Here is a 13,697-nt window from a genome sequence, read left to right on the forward strand (position 1 = left end):
CCCTAAGTTTACACACTACTTAACCTAAATTATCCTAAGGCCAAACACACACACACCAAGCCCGAGGGAGGACTCGAACCTCCGCCGGGACCAGCCACACAGTCCATGAGAGTAAGGGAGTAAGGGGACTCAAAATCTATTGTACCTGAAACTATTAGTGATATCCCTGACACCAACACATTTTCTGTTTGTCTAGTACGACCCTACACAATATGCACTGTAAGATAACACTGAACTACGAGCGTATTTGTGTTCTAAGCTGTGACGGGTACTAGAGATGAGAAACAGCGGGTACGAATCCAACATTGCAGGTTGTGTATACTAGAAATTGAGGCCCCGCTGCTATCCCCGCTACCTCTGTTGCCAAAGTACAAGGGTTGTCCAGAAAGTAAGTTCCGATCGGTCGCGAAATGGACACCACAGTGAAAACCCGATGAAGCTTTCACAGATGTGTTGGGTATTGTCTTTAGTATGACCGTCGATCGTATTAAGGCGCTGTTTTCAGATGTGAGCGCACTGTGAGCGAGTAAAGGTGCCTAGAGCAACGATGTCTTCCGCCAAGTAGAAGGGCCAACTGACAGGCTTCGCCTTACTGAATGCAACCCACCTAACACAACTGCCACGCACTTCCTTCTTCATGGCAATTCTCAGCCGCACTCTGCAGGGGCAGTGAAGACGCTCCTGCAGCCTTTTCGATGGGAAGTGTTCGATCACCCACAACACAGCCCTAATTGCTCGTCCTGAGTATCATCTCAGTTCACATGAAACACTGGATACGAAGACAACACTTGGGCGCAGGCTACGCGCTATAGACCAGCGTAGAGAATTATCGGAAAGCACAGGCGGCTGCCTTCCGTGACGACATTGCTGGAAATTTGGTAACGCTCTGACAAATGTCTAAGTCGGAGCGGCGACTATGTAGAGAAGTACCTGGAAGGTGGAGCTAATTCTTGCAAATAATATGTTTCTGATTTTCACTGCGATTTCCATTTAGCGACCAATCGGAACTTACTTTCCTCGTTCCGCGAAGACGATGAGTCTGAGAAGGTGGCACTGCGGTCGCTTCATACTCATCGGCTCTTTCCCACTTCCTGAAGCGTCCAGGAGTGTAAGTCTAGCCGTGACATAATACACAAGTTGAGTGCATGCCATTGCTGTGTTTTGTAGCATTGACAGGGTGAAAATGACCGACTGCCACGAAGCTGTGGTTTCTGATACTGTTGAGGATGTAGAACGAAAACTGCGCGATAGAGTGTACGTAATTTCGAACGTGCTCTAGAAGAGAAAGAGTGACATGTGGAAAAAGTTCGTTGCTGTTTCGTACGCTGCACACGGAAAATGTACGTAGTTTGTACAGTGCAAACAAAATAGTTGCATTCTTGTTTATTCTACTTCCGCCATGATGAAACATACGTGTTCCATCGAAAGAAAATACGACACAGATCAACGTCACTCTTATGTACCTGCAACCAAAAAGCGCACTATCTGTGCTCCAGTGGCAGTCATGTGCTGTGGGCCGGGTGTTCAAAAAGTCTCTCCGCAGTGCCGTATGATAGCCGCGCGTGACGTATGATTGTTCGCCTGTCTGGGTTACTTCCCTTCAAGTGAACTCTACCACCATTCCACTGATTCGTTTATCTCAGCCAGTGTCAGTAGTATCGTTGATATGTGTCGTTACGTGTTGACGTGAACGTTTAAGAACAGTTCCTTTGTTCGTTTTTGTCAATGTTAAAATGCTAACCATTGAAGAACGTGTGTTTTTGGCCGAACAAGTGTTCAAAGCTGGCGTAAATACACAGTTTCAGTTCGTCAAACATTTAATTCAGTTTTCCCTGAGACAAAATTCTCACATCGCGATACTGTGCCAAATTTGATTAACAAATTTCGAAGTACAGGTTCAGTGACAGATGCACCGAGAAGTGGTCGTCCTAGCGTTTTGTCTGAGGATAAACTACTCGATATTTCCGGTAAAGTGTCCATAAGTCCGAACAAGTCAGTAAGAAAACTCGCCCAGGAAATCGATGTTAGTGTCGGAACGGCCCACACAGCTGTAAGGAAAAAATTAGAACTTTTTCCATACAAAGTGACAGTCGTGCAAGAACTGAAAAGTACTGATATTGTACGTCTTATCACAAGTTTTCAAAAATCGAAATTTGCGATTTTTATGGCGAAGGGAGGGAGGGGGGGGGGGGGGTTGTGTGGTTGAAGTGGTGCGTTCTGGTACACAAAATTTTAGTAATTAAGCCCTGGTTGGAACTATATACACAGTGTCCAACCGTACCTCTTCTAGAAGAACAGCTAGAGTGTTCATAAGAAAGTGTAAATACCGGTAATTATTTACATTTGACACACCTGGGATGAAGTAAGGTTTCACAATGGAATTTCCTATAATGTCGCACCATATGTTTACGCTCCAAGGCCGTCGTTGTTGCACCTGACGAAGCCAGCGTGGATTTTCAACTGCCCAGCAGTGCATGTTACAGACATGTACATTATCTTGGTTCAAGAACATTGCTTCGCCGGTAAAGAGCACACGTTGGATAATCATGTAGTCGTCTCCAAGGCGCTGCACAGCAAACCAACAAATTCTACACGACTTCCGAAATCAAGAGGTATGATACGGGTGGAATTTAGCTGATGCAAGATGCGAATGACACATACCTTGGCAAAATGTCTCGTGCCATCATCCAGACTGATAAGTGTTGTAGCAAAAACAGCTTCTTCGTGTGCTCAGTCAGTCGCAGTCTTTGTCCTCATCATCCGTTAGATGTTGAAGCTGCCTGTTCGCACTAGTGACGTAATAATTCGTGCAAGTGCCTGGGACGGCGGACAGCGATGTTCAGGATAGATAACCTCATACTGCCGTACTGTTTCTGTAGCATTTCTGTGTCATTCGCCGAATCAAAATAGCATGTCCAACTTCTGCTCTTTGGTGTACGTGTCCAGATGCAAAAAAAAAAATAAATTGAAGCACAAATGATTTGCCGATAGACAGCACAGTTCCTGTCAATTGTGCAGTGCAGACAAGTAACCAGTCGAAAGGCTTGATACAACGGCGTAGCCTGGCATTAGCTAATTTGCAACGCTGTTGCCGATTCTGGACGATTTGCCTTTCAATTATAGAGTATTTCTCGCATTCTTCCGCGAAGAGTTTCAACCTCAAAATTAACGAACATTATACCACTGTGGACGCCTTTTAAGCGCTTTCGAATACCGTGAAAAACCTACGGTATATCATTCTACTAAAAAAAAAAAAAAAAAACTTGTTTGAGCCTCTTAGTCGATACAAAAGTGAAGACTCTTCATCAGATAAGAAAAGTATATGCCCCTTAACGTACTATCAATTGCCGAAAACTTCATTTTGATATCTGGAACATTTCATGAAATAAAATGGGTGTAACATCTTACATGACACACCCTTTGTATATACATTGCCACTCAGAGTGACATCAAATTGAACGGAATATTATCGAAGAAGGAGAAAACATTATAGAAACGAATAAAATAAAATTCCCACTAGATGGTGCTGAATCTTCACAACGTAAACGGGTTCGGTCACAAATGACAGATGAATAACAATATGAGGGCTATGGTGTGAGTTGCACTTTTCACTAGCCGTTTAAATGACCGCAGAAGCTCGGTATTCAACTGTTGTGGCACTGGTAGTAAGGTAATTCCATCTATCACGGCAACATCGTATCACATCGGATGGGAAAATCAGTTTTTTAAGTGTCCTTAAGCCACAAATCGCATAAAAAGCAACAATTACATTGATTTTTAATTGTCCTGAGGCCAAAAACCGCTTAAAGAGCGAAAATGAAATCGGTTTTTATTTGTTGTGAAACTGACACAAGACATATGCAATATGCTGTCCACCGTCTTCTGCCTCAAACTGAAATTGAGAAACAGCATGTTCCTCAACATATCAGAGTGCCTCAGGCTCATGTTCAGAATGCACTGCGCAATGTTGCCTTCACCTCAGCTATATTTCTAATCGGAGCACTGAACGGCCAGGCTGTAAGAAAATGACGGCTGGTAATTCCAACATTTCCAACATTTATCTGCAGCAGCTGATTCACTGGCTGTCCAATGTGCGGAGGAGCGCCAACTTGCGTAGAAATGATCCTACTCACGCATCGACACTGTTGAAGGGTTGAAGTGATGTTGGTGCAGAAAAGACTCCCATAATGTTTTCTAATCACAGTACAGGTAACAGGACCCATTTCCTCGAAGAACTGTGGCCCTACGGTAAACCATGCTCTTAAGGCGCTCCACACATTTATGTTTGCAGAATGACGCGGTACCAGTTGATGTGCAAGCAGATTTTCCATTGCCCGTGTTCTGCAATTTTGTGTATTGACACATCCTTGGAAATGGAAATAGACTTTTGTCTTTCCGCAGAACATTCCATGACCATTCATTGTCCTCTTCCATGTCAGCAAGGCATCCTAGAGCAAACGTTTGTCTTACTGGCAGGTCAGCATGTGTTATGTCTTCCTTTGCACTCTGTGTGGTTCTTTAATGAATACAAAAATGAGCAACAGAAGCCGTTCGTGAACACAGAATTCAAATATTAATTTAGTTCACATCTAATATAAATAGTAAAAATAATACAGAACTTTGTTGCCATATTAACAGTGTCAGTTGCTATTAATATATCTGAACATAGACATACTATATCCAGAGAAAAAAGATTTATAAATTTCTCACTCTTCAGTACAATGTCTATTCAGAAGATGTTGAACCCTGGTCACTATGGGAGTCTGCAAATGTTATTTGGCTGGCAAACACACAAAAAAGGGGCTCAGCGCAGGACTGTTCAAACCTAACTACACCCGCTGCTGGAGCTCAAGAGAGGCGATGCTTGCATCTCATTGCCAGTGGTGTAATCATTCGTGGCAGCATGCCACAATTGCAGCTGTAGGAAACGTGGTTGTGTAACTAAGGGCATGCGTATTTGAAAGTGCGGCAACCAGATAGTAGCTGATACCGCAGAATGAACCACTCCTTAACATGGTTAACTTTGTGTAAAGAGCAATACAGGCTGTTTTGTAGAATTTTATGCACTGTGCTCAAAGTTTGGGCAATTCCCCATGCACCGTATTTTTGCGCACCACAGCTCGATCCCTACTGCAATGCAGTGGCCCCATCTACTGATATTGGATCATTATTGTTTTCCTCCTCCTGTCACACTGCACTTCAAACCTGTGTTTTTGAATTTTGTAACCATTTACTCCAGACCCTTGGTAAACACTGGCCCAGTGCCTTTTTTCCTACCCCTGAGTGCCCAGTACTTCTTCAGAGCTATTAGGCGCACAGTCACCATTCTTCTAAAAGAGATTTACCAGCAGTGTGTTATCCCACATTGAGATAGACAGTCATGCTGAGCATCTCAGATTCAAACTGAGGAACAACTGTGTACCTCATATCTTTTACTTTGCACACTCTGCTGCCTAAAGCACCGTCTAGTGGTAAAATTTTCGTTAAGTTTTTCTGTTTCCATAACATTTCCCCATTCTAGGATAATATTCCATTCAAATTTGATCATTCTCAGCAGAGGTTATTTTTATACAGCTTTTCGAAACTGGAAGTTCAATTATAATCACCCAGGCACTAAGTTCTGACTACCATAATAACAGATAAAAAGGTCAGTAAGCTGTGTGCTTGACTGAGGGAAGAGGGTTTTTTAGGCACAGGGTGTGATGAAGTATGTGTGGCACAGAAGGGTACAGGAAATCACTTGAAAATACATGAGGGTGAAAATTCAGGAATAATTATGTTGGCAGGAAGAATGTGGGACATAAGAGACTGCATCTACAAATCTACAATCTGTGCAGTCATGTAACAGAGTGTTGTACATGGATGTGACCATTGATACATGGTGGCTCTGAAGTCACAGCATGTGTGGTTCAGGAGATAACAATAAAACACATGGAAGTAGAGAAAGAAAGCAACAGATACTTAGAAATATAATGCGAAGAGAGTAGCAACAGAGGTGACAGCTGTGGGTTGTGGGATGGAAGGGAAACTGGTAGACAAAATGAAATAATGGAAAGTCCAGGATGGAATAAAAGCAATACGGATAGATTGCTACTCTCCACATAGAGAAGGCACTGAGTCACACATCTGGAGACAGTTGCCTTGTGTTTGTGAGCTGTTGCGTGAATGTGTGAGAGTACTACTTCAGAAGGACTTATCCAAAAGCTTAAATGTTTCATGTATTCTTTCTTGTTGTGCCTGTCTGCAGCTCAGTTCCTCCTCTGTGCAGTGAGTAGCAATCTGTGCTTAAGGAAGTGAAAGGTCATCCACATAATTAATATTTCCAGGTATTTGGTTAACAGATTGCCATTGCCTGCTACATAACAAGCTCTCATTGGCTCTCTCCAACTTGAAACGATTATGAATTGTCAACATTAGCTCTATTTTGCACACAAATGCATTGCATGGGTGAAATTAGTGAACTTTAGCAAATGGATTCTACAAGATATTAACATGAACCAAAACAACAATATCACATAATATATTTGTGGTACATCCTTCATAATTGCTAATAACCTCATATGTCTTCCCATTTCAGATCTCTTACTGGAATCATCTCTTATTGGCTACTGCATATGGCTGTGAAAATTTTTTCTGTGCTTTTTTTGCACTTATGCTGTAAATCAGGCTGTTGAGGATCACAGACTTTTTAAGCATTCTGGACTAACTCCATGGACAAAATACTTAATTTAAGGTTTCATCCAATAAATTGTTACATCTCTAAGGCAAAAGTGCATGCAAATAAATTATCTTATAGTGGAGATGCTGAGTCGCAGACATGCACAGCAGAAAGATTGTCACAAAATAAACTTTTGGCCAATATGGCCTATGTCCAAAGTAGACGACACACACACACACACACACACACACACACACACACACACACACACACACACACACACACAGAGATGCAACCCACACACACATGTCCACAGTCTCTGGCAGCTGAAGCCAGACTACGAGCAGCAGGACCAGTGCATGATGGGAGAGGCAGCTGGGTGGGGGTAAGGAGGAGGCTGTGGTGGGGAGGGGGAGAGAGAGTGGGGTAGGGGTGGGAGACAGTGAATTGCTGGTGGGGAGCGTGAAGGGACAAGAGGGTAGGGCAGCTAGATGCAGTCGGAAGGTTAGATGGACGGTGGGGGAGAGAAGCAGGGTAGCGGAAAAGGAGAGAAGTGAAAAGACTGGGTGCGCTGGTGGAATAGAGGGCTGTGTGGTGCTGGAATGGGAACAGGGAAGGGGCTAGATGGGTGAGGACAATGACTAATGAAGGTTGAGACCAGGATGGTTCGGGGAATGTAGGATATATTCTACAGCTACATCTACATCCATACTTCGCAAGCCACCTTACGGTGTATGGCGGAGGGTACCTTGAGTACCTCTATTGGTTCTCCCTTATATTCCAATCTTGTATTGTTTGTGGAAAGAAACATTGTCGGTATGCCTCTGTGTGGGCTCTAATCTCTCTGATTTTATCCTCATGGTCTCTTTGTGAGATATACGTAGGAGGGAGCAATATACTGATTGAGTCCTGAGTGAAGGTATGTTCTCGAAACATCAACAAAAGCCCATACCGAGCTACTGAGCATATCTCTTGTAGAGTCTTTCACTGGAGTTTATCTATCATCTCCGTAATTCTTTTGCGATTACTAAATGGTCCTGTAATGAAGCGCACTGCTCTCCATTGGACCTTCTCCACCACTTCTATCAACCCTATCTGGTATGGATCCCACACCGGTGAACAGTATTCAAGCAGTGGGCAAACAACTGTACTGTAACATACTTCCTTTGTTTTCAGACTGCATTTCCTTAGGGTTCGTCCAATGAATCTTGCATCTGCTTTACCGACAATTAATTTTATATGGTCATTCCATTTTAGATCACTTCTAATGCCCACTCCCAGATAACTTATGGAATTAACTGCTTCCAGTTGCTGACCTGCTATATTGTAGCTAAATGATAGAGGATCTTTCTTTCTATGTATTCATAGAACATTACACTTGTGTACATTGATATTCAAATGCAGGGAGAGTTCCCACCTGTGTGATTCAGAAAAGCTGGTGTCGGTGGGAAGGATCCATATGGCACAGGCTGTGAATCAGTCATTGAAATGAAGAATGTCGTGTTGGGTGGCATGCTCAGCAACAGGGTGGTCTGGTTGTTTCTTGCCCACAGTCTGTCAGTTCTCCTTCTCCCAGTGCCTACAGTGGAAACACTTTTTTGCCATAAACCTTACCAGTCAGACTCAACCAAAGACCAATGTTGAACCCTGCCTGTCTCAGTTCACTCCTCCATCCAACCGTGATCCACCTCCACTGCCCCCAAATCACCCCCTGTTAACTTTACAGAATTTCTTAACCTTGAACCTTTCCTCACCATCATTCTCCAAATCCCTCATCCTGCAAACGAATCTTATATCTGCAGAAAGAAGTGCAGTCCACCACATAAAACCTAATCCTGGCCCTATAATCCTACCGGTATACAAAGGCTCTCCACCATTTGTTTTGAACCACAAGGATTACCTGGCAGAAGGACTGTGGTAGCTGTCAGATACATCCACCTACAGACAGCGATCCCATTCCAGAAATCCAGCAGGATCTCCAGTCTCTCCTCAAATCCTTAGGTCCATCCCACAACATCTCCCTGGAGTCCATATCTCTCCTCACTCCTACCACTCCCTGCACTCCTACCTTATACATGCTTCCTAAAATTCATAATCCCAACCACCCAGGACACCCCATTCTCTGCTCTCATAGACCAACACCTTCAGCTTATTACCTGGAACCTACCCTCCTGCCGGCCGAAGTGGCCGCGCGGTTCTGGCGCTGCAGTCTGGAACCGCGAGACCGCTACAGTCGCAGGTTCGAATCCTGCCTCGGGCATGGATGTGTGTGATGTCCTTAGGTTAGTTAGGTTTAACTAGTTCTAAGTTCTAGGGGACTAATGACCTCAGCAGTTGAGTCCCATAGTGCTCAGAGCCATTTGAACCATTTTAGCCTACCCTCCTGTTTAAAAGATACCAACCATTTCCTCCACTGACTCTCCATAGTTCCTGTTCCTTTACCACATGGTGCCCTGCTTACAACTATGGATGCCACCTGCCTTTATGCTAAAATCCTTAATGTCCATGGCCTTACCGCTATTGAACGCTACCTTTCCCAACACCTGACAGATTCCAAGACAACAACCTCCCTAGTCGCCATGACCAACCATATCCTCACCCATAATTACTTCTCCTTTGAAGGCATTACCTACAAACAAATCCAGGGTATGGCTATAGGCACCATCCTATGCCACCTATTCATGGGCCATCTAGAGGAATCCTTCCTAAACACCCAGAATCCTAAGCCCCTCACCTGGTTCAGATTCATTGGTGGCATCTTTGCAATCTGGAGTGAGGGTGAAAGTGAAGATACCCTATCCACATTCCTCCCGAACCTCAACACCTTCTCCCCCATTTGCTTGACCTGATTCTACTGAATCCTAGGTGTTGACCTTCACCTCAAAGATGGCCACATCAGTACCTCTGTCCATATCAAACTTACTAACCACCAGCAATACCTTCACTTCAACAGGTGCCACCTGTTCCATACAAAGAAGTCCCTTCCATACTGCCTAGCCACCCATGGACGTCACATCGGCAGTGACAAGTGGTCTGCCACAAAATACCCCGAGGATCTCACTGAGGCCTTTACAAACCATAGTTATCCTCCCGACCTTGTACAACAACAAATCTCCCATGCCTTATCTTTCCAGTCACCCACCACCTCCCAAAGTCTCACCATTTGGCCACAGAAGAGCATTCCCCTTGTCTCTCAGTACCACCCAGGACTGGTGTTGGTACTCCTGGGTTTCAACTACCTGTCATCATGCCCTTAAATGAGAAATGTCCTGCTCACTATCCTTCCCACTCCTCCCAAAATGGTATTTCACCTTCCACCAATCCTACACAATATACTCGTCCATCCCTACACAACCCCTGCTCCCAACCCCTTTCCACATGGCTCACATCCCTGTAATAGACCTAGATGCAAGATCTGTTCCATACATCCTCCCACCAGCCCTGCTCCAGTCTGGTTACAAACATCAAATATCTCATCAAGGACAGAGCTACCTGTGAAACCAGTAATTTGGTGTACTAGCTAAGCTGCAACCACTGTGCTGCATTCTATGTAGGCATGACAACCAACAAGCTGTCGCATGGATGGTCACTGACGAACTGTGGCCACCCTGATCCACCCTGTTGCTGAGCACACCATGATTCACAGCCTGTGCCATGTCGATCCTTCCTACCAACACCAGCTTTTCTGAAGTATGCAGGTGGGAACTCTCCCTGCAATATATCCTATGTTCCCGTAGCCCTCCTGGCCACAACCTTCATTAGTCATTGTCCTCACCCATATAGCCTCTTTCCTGTTCCCATTCCAGCACCACACAGCCCTCTATTCCACCAACACACCCAGTCTTTTCACCTCTCTCCTTTTTTGCTACCCCCCTCCCCTCTCTCCCCCGCCCTCCATCTAATCTTCCGACTGCACATAGCTGCCCTACCCTGTCTTCACCTCGTCCCTGCACACTCTCCAGCTGTGCTTCGGTCCCCCACCCCTACCATGGTCTCCCTCCCCCTCCCCACCCCAGCCTCCTCCTTCCCCCACCCAGTTGCCTCTCCCATCGTGCACTGGTGCTGCTGCTCGTAGTCTGGCTTCAGCTGCAAGAGACTGTGGTCATGTGTGAATTGTGTTTGCATAACTGTGTGTGTGTTTGTGTGTGTGTGTGTGTGTGTGTGTGTCGTCTATTTTGTTTTGGACAAAGGCCATCTAGGCTGAAAGCTTATTTTGCGGCAGTCTTTTTGTTGTGCCCATCTGTGACTCAGCGTAGCAACTATCCTTTTCATAATATTGATACATTCCATCCTGGAGTTTGCATTGTTCATATAACTCATCTGCTACATCAGCTGCAAATAATGGCAACCACTCAATTGTGCACCCAACACAAAATTTTATTTGGAGGTATAACATAAATAACTTTTAGAAATGCTAAATTAGTCACCATCATAACTTGCACTGTAGATCATTCATTCGCTTGACCTGATTCCACTGACTGACTGGTTAAACAGATTCCAGTTAAGAATTATCAAAGAACTACGATAACAACCAGATATTCAGAACTCTATGAGCATAACAATACATTTCTTTTGATAAATATTGCTTTTTATACTTTATTGTGCATCACACCACTACATTTGTATTAACCATTTTTATGTGATTATTCTCTTTGTTATGTAACTACAATAAATGTGTAACATAACTGTAAATATAGTTAAAATAATTTTATTTGTAATGCTACTTATGGAAACAGAGTCATCAGTGCTAATTATATACTATAGGATCACACGGTGAACCATTACATGAAGTCTGGTGCAGATCGCAACAAGCTTGTACTGGGAATCCCAACTTATGGCCGCTCTTACACGCTTTTCAACCCCCTTGCTACAGAGTTAGGATCACCTGCAGATGGCCCAGGTGAACAAGGAGACTCCACCAGGGAAAAAGGATATCTTGCATATTATGAGGTAAGCTTTAATTTTAAGGCCTGCAGTGTATGTACTGACTCATTTAAAAAACTAATCTATAATTTTAGTGTACTATTTTTGTTTATCTGTTTTTTCAATATACATGATGCTTTAAAAGTAGCTCTCTCTTTTTTACTGGTTGTCTTGTTACAGATCTGTGAAAACCTGCAGTCTGATGATTGGAAAGTGGTACAACCAAATCCAAGTGCTATGGGACCTTATGCATATAAAGGCAACCAATGGGTTAGCTATGATGATATGGATATCATTAAGAAGAAGGTTTGGGCTTTAAGTAATTTTGCTTTTATACTCTAGAATTTGGTTACAACTAATTTTATGATGTAAATCACTCTAACTGTATTGACAAAGGTATGATTCATGAAACGGAATAATTCTCAGGTAATTTCAAAAGAAAAAAAAATTGTACGAAGTGAATTAAATGCACCAAAATGAAAAGAATAGATTGACACAGAGGAAACTGTTGAAAATGCAGTGAGATGAAATGATATCAGTGTAAACCATTTAGATGTGGTGAACCTGCAGAGTAATGAATATGTTGTGGCTGTTGTTATAGCAAGAACAACCACAATGTATGGAACATAGTACTTTATGGTGCAAAACATAAGATACTGGTTGTGCACTGCACTGAACACATTGACTGGAAAAAAGTAATACAGAATAATAGATCGAGCACTCATTTGTGATCACTTAAAAAATTCTGTTTCTTTGGTAACTCACTAGAATGGCCTCTATAAGCGAGCCTGTGAACTGTATGGCTGAGCGCTCTCTGAAATCATCAGGTACATCACTCCTTCCTTCTATGGGGCTGGAAAACCACATACATACATAAAAACACTAGGCATAGAAAAATGCGTAGTAAAGAAAGAAAAGAACTGGCACTGAAATAGCAGTGGTACCATGGGAGGAGAAAACACCAATCTCACAAGGCACTGAGATTGATGAATCATGGAGAACACCAATGATGGCACAGACATCCATTTCATTGCCCGACAACAGTGGTTGCTGCTGCATGTGGCAGGCAGGTGCTGGCAAGTAGGGGCCAGTAGGGGCAGAGGTGATGAGGGGGCAAGTTGGTGCACCATTTCCCCACTCATGAGAGGCTGTAGGGCAGGACCGTGTTTCCATAGTGACATTCCTCATTGAGATGAGAAATTGGCACCAGAGGTGTCGGCAAAGGTATCATAGATGACTGCCTCACAGGATACAGCACTGGAAGTGGTGGTGGCCGTTGTGGCGTCAGACGTAGTGGGGGTTGCATCAGCAATGTCAGTTGAGGAGTGCGGGTGGAGGCAAGAACCTCAGGCAGCAATCTGCCAGGCAGCGATGTCCTCGTGACATGTAGTGGACCATCTGTGACACAGGAACAGGCACCAGCTGCAACTGGATTAGGAGAGGCAGTGGGCTTTCCAGAACATGCCCCACCATGTGCAGGCACAGCTGGTCAAAGTGCCAGCATGCCTGCCGATCAGGAGTGTGCACGATGCACAGGCACCGGCTCTGGTGATGCTTGATGATGGCAGGAGCCCAGTTTGGCCAGTGGCTGAAACGAGCCCAAACAGGTGCACCCAGCTGGAACCGTCATGGTGCCAGTAACGCCGGTGGATGGTGGCATCAAATGCAGCAGGTAAAGGAGTGTCTGTGGTTGGTGTCCATGTAGCAGCTCTGCTCTTGCCCCCACCAGTGTGAATTGGTATGAACTCAAAAAATGGTCTAAAGCAGCTTTAGTGGTCCTGCCAGATACATACTTCCATACCTGAGTTTTAAATGTGTGAACCATGTTTTTGAACTCACCATTAGACTGAGGATGAAACAGAGAAGCTGTGAAATGGGAAAAACCACTATGCTGACAAAAAGATTCAAATTCTCGAGAAACAAACTGATGGCTGTTATTGGTAACCACGGTATACAGAAGTCCCTCAATTGCAAAAATCTTAGACAAGGCCAAACCAGTGGTTGCCATGGTCATAGACAGACAATGCACAATGGAGGGAAATTTGGAATAGGTGTCCACTACAATGAGACAATACTGATTTAGGAAGGTCACAGCAAAATTGACATGTAGATACTG

At 44.0% G+C, this 13,697-nt stretch overlaps 1 protein-coding gene across 1 annotated transcript in view; it reads left to right on the forward strand.

Moving 5' to 3' along the window:
• Window positions 1-13,697, forward strand: part of LOC124554754 (serine-rich adhesin for platelets-like) — a 482,463-nt gene that overhangs the window by 329,738 nt on the left and 139,028 nt on the right. The window contains exons 7-8 of the mRNA XM_047128406.1: window positions 11,423-11,608; window positions 11,762-11,887. Coding sequence (XP_046984362.1) covers window positions 11,423-11,608; window positions 11,762-11,887 — 312 coding nt within the window. The remainder of the gene's footprint in view (window positions 1-11,422; window positions 11,609-11,761; window positions 11,888-13,697) is intronic.

Source organism: Schistocerca americana, chromosome X, assembly GCF_021461395.2.
Source record: "Schistocerca americana isolate TAMUIC-IGC-003095 chromosome X, iqSchAmer2.1, whole genome shotgun sequence".
In the NCBI taxonomy this organism is placed as follows: Eukaryota; Metazoa; Arthropoda; class Insecta; order Orthoptera; family Acrididae; genus Schistocerca; species Schistocerca americana.